Source organism: Triturus cristatus, chromosome 1_1 (genome assembly GCF_964204655.1).
Source record: "Triturus cristatus chromosome 1_1, aTriCri1.1, whole genome shotgun sequence".
In the NCBI taxonomy this organism is placed as follows: Eukaryota; Metazoa; Chordata; class Amphibia; order Caudata; family Salamandridae; genus Triturus; species Triturus cristatus.
This window is the reverse complement of record NC_140579.1, coordinates 125,285,005-125,299,881: the sequence shown is the minus strand read 5'-3', so window position 1 is coordinate 125,299,881 and position 14,877 is coordinate 125,285,005. Positions and strand designations below refer to the sequence as shown.

The window sequence follows — 14,877 nt, the reverse complement described above, 5'->3', positions numbered from 1 at the left end:
TCGGTCATTCAGGTCAAATGTACAGGCTTTAATTATGTTGTCCTGATGATGATCCCAGTATTATGTGTGAGGATCGAAACGTCGTCGACAATTGTATATACCCTATATGTTCCTAATGACATTATATTATGTACATAAGGGTTTTCTATGTAATGTTTGTTAATCTTATTCTCCACCTTTTTTTCATTGTTACAAACATTTTTTTGCCTGAACCCCCCCTTCTGTAATTAGCTTTTTCCCTTATAAGTTGTACGGTACACAGGCTTGTGTCCTACTTTGAGAATTCCTTTGTATTCTGCTCTGTATATTACTTTTTTAGTAAAAATGTATGACCACTGTCCGGCTGGACAAGTCTCTAAAATAAGCACTGATTGGGTCCTTATTCACTCCCTTCTTATTCATTCATGCCTAGGGACCTTTGTTGTTTATAATTACTCAGCGGAGGCACGCAGGGTCGGGCGGCACCAGCACGGACTCGAGGCACTTCAGGGCAAAACAAAGGTTGCAAGACACACTCAGCAACGGCGACAGCGGGGCACGAGCACAGACAGTCCAGCAGCTCGTTTTTGAAGAGGGAGAGAGCCCAATGGTCCTGGGGCTCAGTTCAGGGGGCAAGTTCACAAGCAAGCCCTTGGAGATTGTTCATAAAGCACAAGTTGATTCAAAAGTCTCTCTTAGTCTTTTCCTCTCCTTCTTGCAGCAAGGCACCCACCACAGGCCAGTCTCCCAGGTCAGAGACAGTAGTCCTCCATGCAGCTTTCCCAGGTCCTTCTCTTCGGGCAGAGGTTCTTCTTGGCATAAACAGGATCTGATTTCTTAGGAGCAGGGCTCCCTCTTTTATACACAGTTTCTTTTGTTCTTAGTGGCCAGGGGGCCTCCACCTGGCTCAGTCCGGTTTTGGAGCACTTTGTTGTGGTGACTGAGGCACATCAGCAAAAAGTGGAAGGGAGACTCACGCCAAGGTGCCAGGTCTAACAACGACGCTCTACAAAGAAGAATACTGGCCCTTCAACGTTCCACTACATTTGGAAGACAGAAGAATCTCCCTTGGAGTTAAGGAGTGACTCCCCTATTTGGCAGGCACCAGACACTCTAATCAACAGTCGCAAACCTTCCCGCTCCCGCTAGAGTTCGAAGTCCCTGCAGCCCCAGAAGTAGATTTTCTGACTTCTCAATGGCCATTGTGAGTTCCCAGCAGAGCTGAGGTGAGTGGACCCCACGAGTGACGAGGAACAGCAATACCTGTGTACCGTGCACTATTGTCAAGTGCAACCCCTACACGATGTTTTACAAACTTGTGCATTGGACCATTTGTGGCCCAAGCCTCCAGCAGCTTTTGCAGCAAAAATCAAAGGCCTACCCCATCCCGAGTGACCGTGGATTCCTTGTAAAGTATTTCCTCAAGAGGCGTCTTTGTGATCCCTTGCCCGTTGGCTTGTGGGTCCCCCGAAGACTTTCTTATCAACTCAAAGGGCTCCCCTGTTTGCTCCAGGCCTGCCCTCACTCACCCTTGCTGGGTGACTCCCTCAGACCTTGCTGGTCTGCAACGCTGACTTTCTTCGATTTCCACAAGACTTGCTGTTGCCAAAGCTTGTTGGCTCCAAACCGTTTGTTGACACCTCAGTAAGCTGCAGACGTTGTGTGACACTCCGAATCCAGCTGCTGTTCATCGTCGATCCTTCCTGGACCTCGGGAGCGAAGAGTCAAAATACCCTTGATCACCTGAAATCACCCAATTTCCGTGGGCCTCCAGCTTCCTGGCCCCCGGTCACTGGCAAGTGACTGTGAACACTGTCACTTCAATTTTCAGGTCATCTTCATCTTGAATCCAGCCTTGGATTCCACCAGACACTTCTCCAGTCTTCGCAAGCAGCAAATCTTCTCTGGTCTCCATAGAAAACAGCGACGCGACCCGAAACCAAAAGACACCTATGCACCCGGCTTCCCTCGATGAGGTAACTCGTGCACTCCGGTGCCCTAGTGTGTGTTGGCCCTCGAATTACTTACCTTGTAAGTGGCTTGCTTGTAGACTTCCCTGAAGTACCCTTAAACTTTAAAAATCAAACCGCGACTTGCTCCATTGTAATCAATAGGGAACCCGCGGCTGTGTTCTCACACTGCACGCGTCTCCCGTGGGTCGTTTACTTACCTGCTTTTACTGCATTATTGAAGCCCCGGCGATTCTACAGGCCTTAGCCCTTGTCATTCTGCAAGTCGACTTTCCTAAACCTCTTTTTTAGTATATGGTCTGGTACGCCCCAAGGGCCCCAGCCGTATTTGTGCTTAACTTATTGTGAAACGTTGATATTTGAATGTGTTCCTGACTTCTAATCTCATAAAGAGATTAGTAGAGTGTGTCTAAAAATAAATACATATATATTTGATATATATACCTGTGTGGTGTCCTTTCATTTGGTAATTCAAGAGATTATAAGGTAAAACAAGCTGCTTTACATTCCTCTGAGACTTAGCCTGAAGGCTGCTCTCCACAGCTACCACTACGATAGCTTTCTTTAAAAGGTTGTCTTAAACCTATCTACTATAAGAGTCGAATTGGACTGGTGCAAGGTGACCATTATAACCAGTGACCAGCAAATGCCAGGCCAACTTCTCACAGAGGTGTCCTACGTATTTCTTGTAGATTTCCCGTAGATCTAAATGCAGTAAAATAATGTGCGCCTAGTGGTCTGGAAGAGTCACGGATTAACTGTAGGCCCGCTGAATGCCGCAAGATATCCCGCTCCATAGGCAAAAGTCTCAATATATGTGCGCCAAAAGGTCAGTCAATACAAAATAGGAGCTTCGGAGAGCGGTCAAAAACAGTGGTACAGGTCCATGATAAGAGTGTATCCCGAACGTAGGGTTGTCGACAGCAACTAGTGGCAGGGCAATCCAATCTGCCTTTGGAGCGGGATATCTTGCGGCTTTCAGCGGGCCTACTGTTAATCCGTGACTCTTCCAGACCACTAGTCGCACATTATATTACTGCATTTAGATCTACGGGAAATCTACAAGAAATACGTAGGACACCTCCGTTGCAGTATTATGCAAATTTGTGCTTACTCGCTATTTGAACCTACTGTTGCCTTGTTCCCATACCGCCTTGAAAAAGACTGAGCACAGACGAAACACGTGTCGGCTAGATCGTGTGCTGGGAATCTTTTAAAAAAAAAAAGAACCAATAAAGACAAGGATCTGAAAATTGTTTTGGTTTGGTCTGTCTGTTGGCTTTGATTAACATCAATGGAATTGAGTTTTACAATATCGGCTGGACCAATATATGTACTCTGTTTGTGTTTGGCCTGCCCCGGCTTCTACTGTTCATAATCTGGGCGCCCTAGACTGGGGAATAAATAGGCTGTAGGGAGGATTACGCCATACTTAGCGGGGACGGTTTCGATTCTCTGAGACAAGGTGCGGCGGATGAGAAATGAAACCTGCGTGTGGGGGCTGCAGACAGCCCGCTGTGCCAGGGGCTGGGCTTAGAAGAGAGCCCTGCTGCGGAGAGGGAGCTTCGGATCCGGACATCTCTGGTAAGTAAGTCCCTGTGCCTTGGACCCTGCAGCTTCGGAGCGCCTCGAGGTGGCACACCTGCCATAGAACTGGTGCTGCCGCTCTAGAGCGCTTCGAAGGCAGTCAATTCGGAAAACCCCTTAGCGCCGCGACTCCAGTATGAAGTTGACCCCGGGTACAACCCCTGCGTGCCTTGCAGCCATTCAATCTACAGAGCTGTCTGTAGAACCCCTTAGCGCCTTGAAGTCTTTCTGGTGTGGTAGAGCGGTGTTATTCATTCAAGAGAAAGAACAAGGTGCCTCATTTATTGGAAGCATAAAGAACCCCCCTCCACGAAAACTCAGTGAGCTATACTGAACTCCACCCCATTGCCACCCGTTGGAGGTATCAAGGTTGAAAGTGATAGGAGGCTAAGACTGCACTGGGTGAGTGTGTGTGAGAGGATACACTGGGTGTGCACTAGGTGAGGATGTGCGAGAGGGTTCATTGTGTGTGCACCAGGTGAGTGTGTTTGAGAGGATACATTGGGTGTGCACAAGGTGGGAATATGTGACAGGGTGTTTTGGGTGTGCACTAGGTGAGTATGTGTGAGAGGATGCATTGGGTGTGCACTAGGTGAGGATGTGCGAGAGGGTGCATTGTGTGTGCACCAGGTGAGTGTGTTCAAGAGTATACATTGGGTGTGCACAAGGTGGGAATATGTGAGAGGGTGCTTTGGGTGTGCACTAGGTGAGTATGTGTGAGAGGATGCATTGGGTGTGCACCAGGTGAGTGTGTTTGAGAGGCTACATTGGGTGTGCACAAGGTGGGAATCAGTGAGAGGGTGCTTTGGGTGTGCACTAGGTGAGGATGTGTGAGAGGATGCATTGGGTGTGCACTAGGTGAGTGTGCAAGAGGGTACATTGGGTGTGCACTAGGTGAGGATGTGCGAGAGGGTGCATTGTCTGTGCACTAGGTGAGTGTGTTTGAGAGGATACATTGGGTGTGCACAAGGTGGGAATATGTGAGAGGGTGCTTTGGGTGTGCACTAGGTGAGGATGTGTGAGAGGATGCATTGGGTGTGCACTATGTGAGTGTACAAGAGGGTACATTGGGTGTGCACTAGGTGAGGATGTGCGAGAGGATGCATTGTGTGTGTACCAGGTGAGTGTGTTTGAGAGGATACATTGGGTGTGCACAAGGTGGGAATATGTGAGAGGGAGCTTTGGGTGTGCACTAGGTGAATATGTGCGGGAGGTTGCATTGGGTGTGCACTAGGTGAGTGTACAAGAGGAGACACTGGGTGTGCACTAGGTGAGGATGTGTGAGAGGATGCATTGTGTGTGCATCAGGTGAGTGTGTTTGAGAGGATACATTGGGTGTGCACAAGGTGGGAATCTGTGAGAGGGTGCTTTGGGTGTGCACTAGGTAAGGATGTGTGAGAGGATGCATTGGGTGTGCACTAGGTGAGTGTACAAGAGGGTACATTGGGTGTGCACTAGGTGAGGATGTGCGAGAGGATGCATTGTGTGTGCACCAGGTGAGTGTGTTTGAGAGGATACATTGGGTGTGCACAAGGTGGGAATATGTGAGAGGGTGCTTTGGGTGTGCACTAGGTGAATATGTGCGGGAGGTTGCATTGGGTGTGCACTAGGTGAGTGTACAAGAGGGTACATTGGGTGTGCACTAGGTGAATATGTGCGTGAGGTTGCATTGGGTGTGCACTAGGTGAGTGTACAAGAGGGTACATTGGGTGTGCACTAGGTGAATATGTGCGGGAGGTTGCATTGGGTGTGCACTAGGTGAGCGTACAAGAGGGTACATTGGGTGTGCACTAGGTGAATATGTGCGGGAGGTTGCATTGGGTGTGCACTAGGTGTATGTGTGCGGGAGATTGCATTGGGTGTACACTAGGTGAGTATTTGTGAGCGGGTGCATCAGGTGTGTACTAGGTGAGTATGCGTGAGAGGGTGCATCAGGTGTGTACTAGGTGAGTATGTACGAGAGAGGGTGCATCAGGTGTGTACTAGGTGAGTATGTGTGAGAGGGTGCATCAGGTGTGTGCTAGGTGAGTATGTGTGAGAGGGTGCATCAGGTGTGTACTAGGTGAGGATGTGTGTGAGGATGCATTGTGTGTGCACTAGGTGAGGATGTGTGAGAGGATGCATTGTGTGTGCATCAGGTGAGTGTGTTTGAGAGGATACATTGGGTGTGCACAAGGTGGGAATCTGTGAGAGGGTGGTTTGGGTGTGCACTAGGTGAGTTTGTTTGAGAGGATGCATCGGTGTGCACTAGGTGAGTATGTGTGAGAGGGTGCAGTGGGTGAGTGTGTGTGAGAGGGTGCATTGGGTGTGAACAAGGTGGGAATATGTGAGAGGGTGCTTTGGGTGTGCACTAGGTGAGTATGTGCGAGACAGTTCATTAGGTGTGCACTAGGTGAGTATGTGCGAGAGGATGCATCAGGTGTGTACTAGGTGAGTATGTGTTAGAGAGAGTGTATCAGGTGTGCAGTATGTATGAGAGGGTGCATTGTGTATGCACTAGGTGAATATGTGTGAGAGGATGCATTGTGTGTGAACTAGGTGAGTATTTGTGAGAGGGTGCATCAGGTGTGTACTAGATGAGTATGTACGAGAAAAGAGTGCATCAGGTATGCACTAGGTGAATATGTTTGAGAGGGTGCATTGTGTGTGCACTAGTTGAGTGTGCGAAGGGGGTGCATTGTGTGTGCACTAGGTGAGTGTGCGAGGGGGTGCATTGTGTGTGCACTAGGTGAGTGTGCGAGAGGATACATTGGGTGTGCACAAGGTGGGAATCTGTGAGGGGGTGCTTTGGGTGTGCACTAGGTGAGGATGTGTAAGAGGATGCATTGGGTGTGCACTATGTGAGTGTACAAGAGGGTACAATGGGTGTGCACTAGGTGAGGATGTGCGAGAGGATGCATTGTGTGTGTACCAGGTGAGTGTGTTTGAGAGGATACATTGGGTGTGCACAAGGTGGGAATATGTGAGAGGGAGCTTTGGGTGTACACTAGGTGAATATGTGTGGGAGGTTGCATTGGGTGTGCACTAGGTGAGTGTACAAGAGGATACACTGGGTGTGCACTAGGTGAGGATGTGTGAGAGGATGCATTGTGTGTGTATCTGGTGAGAGTGTTTGAGAGGATACATTGGGTGTGCACAAGGTGGGAATCTGTGAGAGGGTGCTTTGGGTGTGCACTAGGTGAGGATGTGTGAGAGGATGCATTGGGTGTGCACTAGGTGAGTGTACAAGAGGGTACATTGGGTGTGCACTAGGTGAGGATGTGCGAGAGGATGCATTGTGTGTGCACCAGGTGAGTGTGTTTGAGAGGATACATTGGGTGTGCACAAGGTGGGAATATGTGAGAGGGTGCTTTGGGTGTGCACTAGGTGAATATGTGCGGGAGGATGCATTGGGTGTGCACTAGGTGAATATGTGCGGGAGGTTGCATTGGGTGTGCACTAGGTGAGTGTACAAGAGGGTACATTGGGTGTGCACTAGGTGAATATGTGCGTGAGGTTGCATTGGGTGTGCACTAAGTGAGTGTACAAGAGGGTACATTGGGTGTGCACTAGGTGAATATGTGCGGGAGGTTGCATTGGGTGTGCACTAGGTGAGTGTACAAGAGGGTACATTGGGTGTGCACTAGGTGAATATGTGCGGGAGGTTGCATTGGGTGTGCACTAGGTGTATATGTGCGGGAGATTGCATTGGGTGTACACTAGGTGAGTATTTGTGAGCGGGTGCATCAGGTGTGTACTAGGTGAGTATGCGTGAGAGGGTGCATCAGGTGTGTACTAGGTGAGTATGTACGAGAGAGGGTGCATCAGGTGTGTACTAGGTGAGTAAGGTGCATCAGGTGTGTACTAGGTGAGTATGTGTGAGAGGGTGCATCAGGTGTGTACTAGGTGAGGATGTGTGAGAGGATGCATTGTGTGTGCACTAGGTGAGGATGTGTGAGAGGATGCATTGTGTGTGCATCAGGTGAGTGTGTTTGAGAGGATACATTGGGTGTGCACAAGGTGGGAATCTGTGAGAGGGTGCTTTGGGTTTGCACTAGGTGAGTTTGTTTGAGAGGATGCATCGGCGGTGTGCACTAGGTGAGTATGTGCGAGAGGGTGCAGTGGGTGAGTGTGTGTGAGAGGGTGCATTGGGTGTGAACAAGGTGGGAATATGTGAGAGGGTGCTTTGGGTGTGCACTAGGTGAGTATGTGCGAGACAGTTCATTAGGTGTGCACTAGGTGAGTATGTGCGAGAGGATGCATCAGGTGTGTACTAGGTGAGTATGTGTTAGAGAGAGTGTATCAGGTGTGCAGTATGTATGAGAGGGTGCTGTTGGACAGGCCACACAGAGGGCTGGCCCCCCCCCGCACGACAGGGCCCGAGCTCCGGCCCACCCGGCATACCCCCGTGACAAGCCCCTGTACTCCGTCTCCCGACGGACCCTCTGCCCTCGGACCCCTACTCATCACGGGGTCCAGCCCCACCGGCTTCCCCGGCCAGGTCAAGCCGCCATCTTGGGCCCTGCACCACGCGGCCGCGTGGCCTCACCTCGACCCTAACCCCGGGCCTGGCCGGCCCGACATCCCGGCACCACCATCCACCCAGGAGGTGAGCGGACCACTTGGCAGGTCAATGGGAGAACGAAGCGTCAAGAGCTCTTCCCCCGCCAGGTGCCGATCGCCTCCAGCAGCCCCCAGGCGCTGGCTCCACCCCCTGCTGGGTGTCTGGACACCTTCATCCCGGACCCTCCGACCTCCAAGTGCGAGGGTCCGGACATCAAAGGGCACCAGCTCTATAACTAAGACAGCTCCGGAGCAGGAAGGCAGTTGTATCCTGGAGTCGAGAGACACCGAGTGAACTCTACCCTGACGGTCTACTGGCGCTGCCGTAGCCCGCTCTTGTGAACCATCGTCCTGCCTGCTGGCGCTGCCGCGGCCTTCTGCTACCTTCATCTTCCTGGGACCTGCTGGCGCTGCCGCGGCCCGTTGTAACGACCATCCTCACCGGGACCTGCTGGCGCTGCCGCGGACCGTCATCTTCCTGGGACCTGCTGGCGCTGCCGCGGCCCGTTGTAACGACCATCCTCACCGGGACCTGCTGGCGCTGCCGCGGACCGTACATCTTCCGGGGACCTGCTGGCGCTGCCGCGGCCCGTTGTATCAACCATCCTTACCGGGACCTGCTGGCGCTGCCGCGGACCGTACCACCTAAACACCAAGCTCGAGGATTGTGAGCTCATCATCATCTCATCCGAACTACCTGATTGGTAAATAGACTGACCCGCTACCCCCTTCCCTACCTTACGAGACTCTAATCGAGGGGACCCCGGCGTCCAGACCTCCTTGTACCATTCTACCGTATCATAACTAAGTACCTATAAAGAACACTGAACCTTATCCGTGTGTGATTCCTGTCTGTGGGGGGGAAGTTACTTGTCTGTACGATCGCTGGAGACGGCTCTCCCCGGAGACCTCTCCCCCTGACCCCGGCCGGCCCTCCCGGTCCGTCTACCTTTTCTAACAGGTGCATTGTGTATGCACTAGGTGAATATGTGTGAGAGGATGCATTGTGTGTGAACTAGGTGAGTATTTGTGAGAGGGTGCATCAGGTGTGTACTAGATGAGTATGTACGAGAGAAGAGTGCATCAGGTATGCACTAGGTGAATATGTTTGAGAGGGTGCATTGTGTGTGCACTAGTTGAGTGTGCGAAGGGGTGCATTGTATGTGCACTAGGTGAGTGTGCGAGGGGGTGCATTGTGTGTGCACTAGGTGAGTGTGCGAGAGGGTGCATCGGGTGTGCAATAGTTAAATATCTGCTAGAGGGTGCATCGGATGTGCACTATGTGATTTTACGAGATGATGCATTGTGTGCACTTGTATGAAAGAGAGCACTGAGTGAGAGCAGCATTGAGTGCCAGTGTGAAGCGGTCTGTGTAATAGTGTCAGAGAGCATTGTGCACACAAACCTGTGTCAGCGTGTACGTGGGACATTGTATACATCCATAGGTAAGCGTATGTGAAAGAGAGAACTGAGGGCACTGATTACCCAGGTTCATGTGTGAGTGCCCATTCTAGCCCAGTTTGTTTCCCTTTTCATTGGGGTACTTGCAGTCTTGTTTGTTTAATGGGACTACATGTCCCATAATGCTACATCTGGATTGTAAGAGCATCTCAAGTGCTGACCTGGGGCACTTGACTGCTCTGCTGCTGTTATTGTAAGTATATGTGCAAAGGTACACCCTTGACAAGCCGAGCACGAGAGGAACTTTCAGTGCATGTATGTCAATGGGGTGTGCAGTGAGTGCACCCATGTGGTGTTAGTACTAGGGCGCACCCCTATCAAGATGAACACGAGAGAGCTAGTGACTTCACTTTCAACGGTGTGAGTGTGCAGTGAGTGAGCCCGGGACACAATAACTGCTAGCAGGCATTCACTGCACTTACATCTGTGCGAGTGCACATGTGAAAGGACACTGAGTGCACTCAATGTGAGTGTATGTCAGAAGGATGATGCACCCACACCAAAAGGAGTGTATGTGAATGTCTTTTAGTGCACTCATGTCAATGTGAGCAGAGAAATGGCAAGGTGAGTATGGAGGGCATTCCTTGCACTCATGTCATAGTGATTATAGTGAGTGTGTCCATGGCCAGGTGTTTACGAGAGGGGCATTCAATGCACTTTTATCAGTGTGAGTGTGCGGTGAGTGCGTCCATGCCAAGGTGAGTAAAGGTAGGCATTCAATGCACTTTTATCAGTGTGAGTGCGTAGTGAGTACGTCCATGGCAAGGTGTGTACAAGTGAACATTCAATGCACTATTATCAGTGTGAGTGCGCGGTGAGTGCATCCAAGGCATGGTGTGTACAAGTGGGCATTCAATGCACTTTTATCAGTGTGAGTGTACGATGAGTGCGTCTATGGCAAGGTGTGTACAAGTAGGCATTCAATGCACTTTTATCAGTGTGAGTGCGCGGTGAGTGTGTCCATGGCAAGGTGTTTACGAGAGGTCAATGCACGTTTATCAGAGTGAGCGTGCGATGAGTACGTCCATGGAAAAGTTGGCATTCAATGCACTTTCATCAGTGTGAGTGCGCTGTGAGTGCGTTCATGGCAAGGTGTTTACGAGACAGGTATTCAAAGCACTTTTATCAGTGTGAGTGCACGGTGAGTGCTTCCTGGCAAGGTGTTAACGAGAGGGGCATTCAATGAATTTTTATCAGTGTGAGTGCACGGTGAGTGTGTCCATGGCAAGGTGTTAACAAGAGGGGCATTCAATGCACTTTTATCAGTGTGAGTGCGCAGTGAGTGCGTCAATGGCAAGGTGTTAATGAGAGGGGCATTCAATGCACTTTTATCAGTGTGAGTGCGCAGTGAGGGCGTCCATGGCAAGGTGTTAATGAGAGGGGCATTCAATGCACTTTTATCAGTGCGAGTGGTAAGTGTGTCCATGGCAAGGTGTTTACGATAGTGGCATTCAATGCACTTTTATCAGTGTGAGTGCGCGGTGAGTGCGTTCATGGCAAGGTGTGTACAAGTGGGCATTCAATGCACTTTTATCAGTGTGAGTGCGCGGTGAGTGCGTCCATGGCAAGGTGTGTACAAGTGGGCATTCAATGCACGTTTATCAGTGTGAGTGGTAAGTGTGTCCATGGCAAGGTTTTTACGATAGTGGCATTCAATGCACTTTTATCAGTGTGAGTGCGCGGTGAGTGCGTCCATGGCAAGGTGTGTACAAGTGGACATTCAATGCACTTTTATCAGTGTGAGTGTGCGGTGAGTGCATCCATGGCAAGGTGTGTACAAGTGGGCATTCAATGCACTTTTATCAGTGTGAGTGCGTGGCGAGTGCGTCCCTAGCCAGGTGTTTACGAGAGGGGTATTCAATGCACTTTTTATCAGTGTGAGTGCGTGGCGAGTGCGTCCCTAGCCAGGTGTTTACGAGAGGGGTATTCAATGCACTTTTTATCAGTGTGAGTGCGTGGCGAGTGCGTCCCTAGCCAGGTGTTTACGAGGGGGAACAACCTTTACAACGCAACTTTTACAACGCACTACACTTACAACGCATTTTTTACAACGCACAATCCATTACAACGCATGACATTACAACGCAGGACACTACAACGCATTTTTAAAAACTACCTTTACAACGCATTCCATTACAACGCATACTACCATTACAACGCATACCATTACAATGCATAATATAGTAATTTTTACCCCTATACTATCCAACACTTACCCTACTGTTGCACCCCCTGGAGTTAGAATAGTAATTTTTACCCCTATACTATCCAACACTTACCCTACTGTTGCACCCCCTGGAGTTAGAATAGTAATTTTTACCCCTATACTATCCAACACTTACCCTACTGTTGCACCCCCTGGAGTTAGAATAGTAATTTTTACCCCTATACTATCCAACACTTACCCTACTGTTGCACCCCCTGGAGTTAGAATAGTAATTTTTACCCCTATACTATCCAACACTTACCCTACTGTTGCACCCCCTGGAGTTAGAATAGTAATTTTTACCCCCATACTATCCAACACCTACCCTACTGTTGCCCCCCTGGAGTTAGAATAGTAATTTTTACCCCTATACTATCCAACACTTACCCTACTGTTGCACCCCCTGGAGTTAGAGTAGTAATTTTTACCCCTATACTATCCAACACTTACCCTACTGTTGCACCCCTTGGAGTTAGAATAGTAATTTTTACCCCTATACTATCTAATACTTACCTTAAATGCAATTTAATATTATGCGTTGTAATGGTATGCGTTGTAAAGGTAGTATGCGTTGTAATGGAAATGCGTTGTAAAGGTAGTTTTTAAAAATGCGTTGTAGTGTCCTGCGTTGTAATGTCATGCGTTGTAATGGATTGTGCGTTGTAAAAAATGCGTTGTAAGTGCATGCGTTGTAAAAGTGTGCGTTGTAACGTCATACATCCGTTTACGAGAGGGGTATTCAATGCACTTTTTATCAGTGTGAGTGCGTGGCAAGTGCATCCCTAGCCAGGTGTTTACGAGAGGGGTATTCAATGCACTTTTTATCAGTGTGAGTGCGCAGTGAGTGGATCCAAGGCAAGGTGTTTACGAGAGGGGCATATAATGCACTTTTATCAGTGTAATTGTAATTGTGAGTGCGTGTTGAGTGTGCCCATGGCCAGGTGTTTACGGGAGGGGCATTCAATGCACTTTTATCAATGTGAGTGCGCGGTGAGTGCGTCTATGGCCAGGTGTTAACGAGAGGGACATTCGATGCACTTTTATCGGTGTTAGTGCACAGTGAGTCTGTCCATGGCCAGGTGTTAACGAGAGGGGCATTCAATGCACTTTTATCAGTGAGTGCGCGGTGAGTGCGTCCATGGCAAGGTGTGTACAAGTGGGCATTCAATGCACTTTTATCAGTGTGAGTGCGCGTTGAGTGCGTCCATGGCAAGGAGTGTGCAAGTGGGCATTCAATGCACTTTTATCAGTGTGAGTGCGTGGCGAGTGCGTCCCTAGCCAGGTGTTTACGAGAGGGGTATTCAATGCACTTTTTATCAATGTGAGTGCGTGGCGAGTGCGTCCCTAGCCAGGTGTTTACGAGAGGGGTATTCAATGCACTTTTTATCAGTGTGAGTGCGCAGTGAGTGGGTCCAAGGCAAGGTGTTTACGAGAGGGGCATATAATGCACTTTTATCAGTGTAATTGTAATTGTGAGTGCATGTTGAGTGTGCCCATGGCCAGGTGTTTACGGGAGGGGCATTCAATGCACTTTTATCAGTGTGAGTGCGCGGTGAGTGCGTCCATGGCAAGGTGTGTACAAGTGGGCATTCAATGCACTTTTATCAGTGTGAGTGCGCGGTGAGTGCGTCCATGGCAAGGTGTGTACAAGTGGGCATTCAATACACTTTTATCAGTGTGAGTGCGCGGTGAGTGCGTCCATGGCAAGGAGTGTACAAGTGGGCATTCAATGCACTTTTATCAGTGTGAGTTCGTGGCGAGTGCGTCCCTAGCCAGGTGTTTACGAGAGGGGCATTCAATGCACTTTTATCAGTGTGAGTGCGTGGCGAGTGCGTCCCTAGCCAGGTGTTTACGAGAGGGGCATTCAATGCACTTTTATCACTGTGAGTGCGCAGTGAGTGCATCCAAGGCAAGGTCTTTACAAGAGGGGCATACAATGCACTTTTATCAGTGTAATTATAATTGTGAGTGCATGTTGAGTGTGCCTATGGCCAGGTGTTTACAAGAGGGGCATTCAATGCGCTTTTATCAGTGTGAGTGCGCGGTGAGTGCGGCAATGGCCAGGTGTTAACGAGAGGGGCATTCAATGCACTTTTATCGGTGTTAGTGCACAGTGAATCCGTCCATGGCCAGGTGTTAACGAGAGGGGCGTTCAATGCACTTTTATCAGTGTGAGTGCGCGGTGAGTGCGTCCATGGCAAGGTGTGAACAAGGGGGCATTCAATGCACTCACATCGATGTATTAATATGAGTGTAGGCAAGAAGGGACATTGAGTGCACTTATAATGGTCCCGGGAGTGTATGTGAATGGCACTCTGTGCACTCATTCAATGTGAGTGCCCGGTGAGTGCCTCCATTGTGCTGTCTCCACCTCACGGTAGGAACTGCATTCGTTTGGACAAGATAAACATTGGGCTTGGTGCCAGACTGATTCTATGCACCCCGCAAGATATGTTAGCCAGTAGTTCAGCTAGCTCACAGTGCCTCCATTGACTCCCTCACACCCAAGCAAGAGCATGACAACAGTGACCCCCTCAGGAATCATGGTAACAGATCTAGAACCCTTTCGCTCAGTCACTCTATGAGAGAAGTATATAAAAAATACACAAAGGGGCGTTTTCAATATTTATTGAACCTTTGTGATTCTTGTATAAAATATATGTGCTGCAATGATCAATTGGCAGAAGCAGATAAAAGTAATAATAAGTGTTGGAGGAAGGACCACCGGGGAGTCGGAGGGACTACTCCGGGCACCTTCCTACCGCAAAGTTATAGCCGAGCGCCGCTGAGAAGCCTCCTAGGAGAGGTCCTTCTCCTATAATCGTACTAGGCCCAGTAACACCACCACACAGGACTCCGTATCAGTTGCTTATCTTGGTTCTTTATATAAAAAAAGGAGCACGTTCAATATGTACAGTGGGATCGAGAGATCCAGTAAGAGTCTCAATGTCTTGGAAGGAATAGGGTAGCGGGACAGTCTTAGTACCAACCAGGTATGGGAGGGCTCTGCGCCAGACCTTGGATGCTGGTCTCAGAGCGGCTCGGACGTGGAGAGCCGCAACGGCGTCAGCAGGGCTCGGGTGGTAGTTCCGCTTGGGTCGAGCCGCGACACAGCAGGGCTCCGGTGGTAGG

At 49.7% G+C, this 14,877-nt stretch overlaps 1 protein-coding gene across 1 annotated transcript in view; it reads left to right on the top strand.

The window, feature by feature from the left end:
• Nucleotides 1-3,427: 3,427 nt before the first annotated feature.
• Nucleotides 3,428-14,877, top strand: part of LOC146869752 (decapping and exoribonuclease protein-like) — a 154,466-nt gene continuing 143,016 nt past the window's right edge. The window contains exon 1 of the mRNA XM_085614181.1: nucleotides 3,428-3,533. Within this exon, the coding sequence (XP_085470307.1) occupies nucleotides 3,431-3,533 (103 nt within the window). The 5' untranslated portion in view covers nucleotides 3,428-3,430. The remainder of the gene's footprint in view (nucleotides 3,534-14,877) is intronic.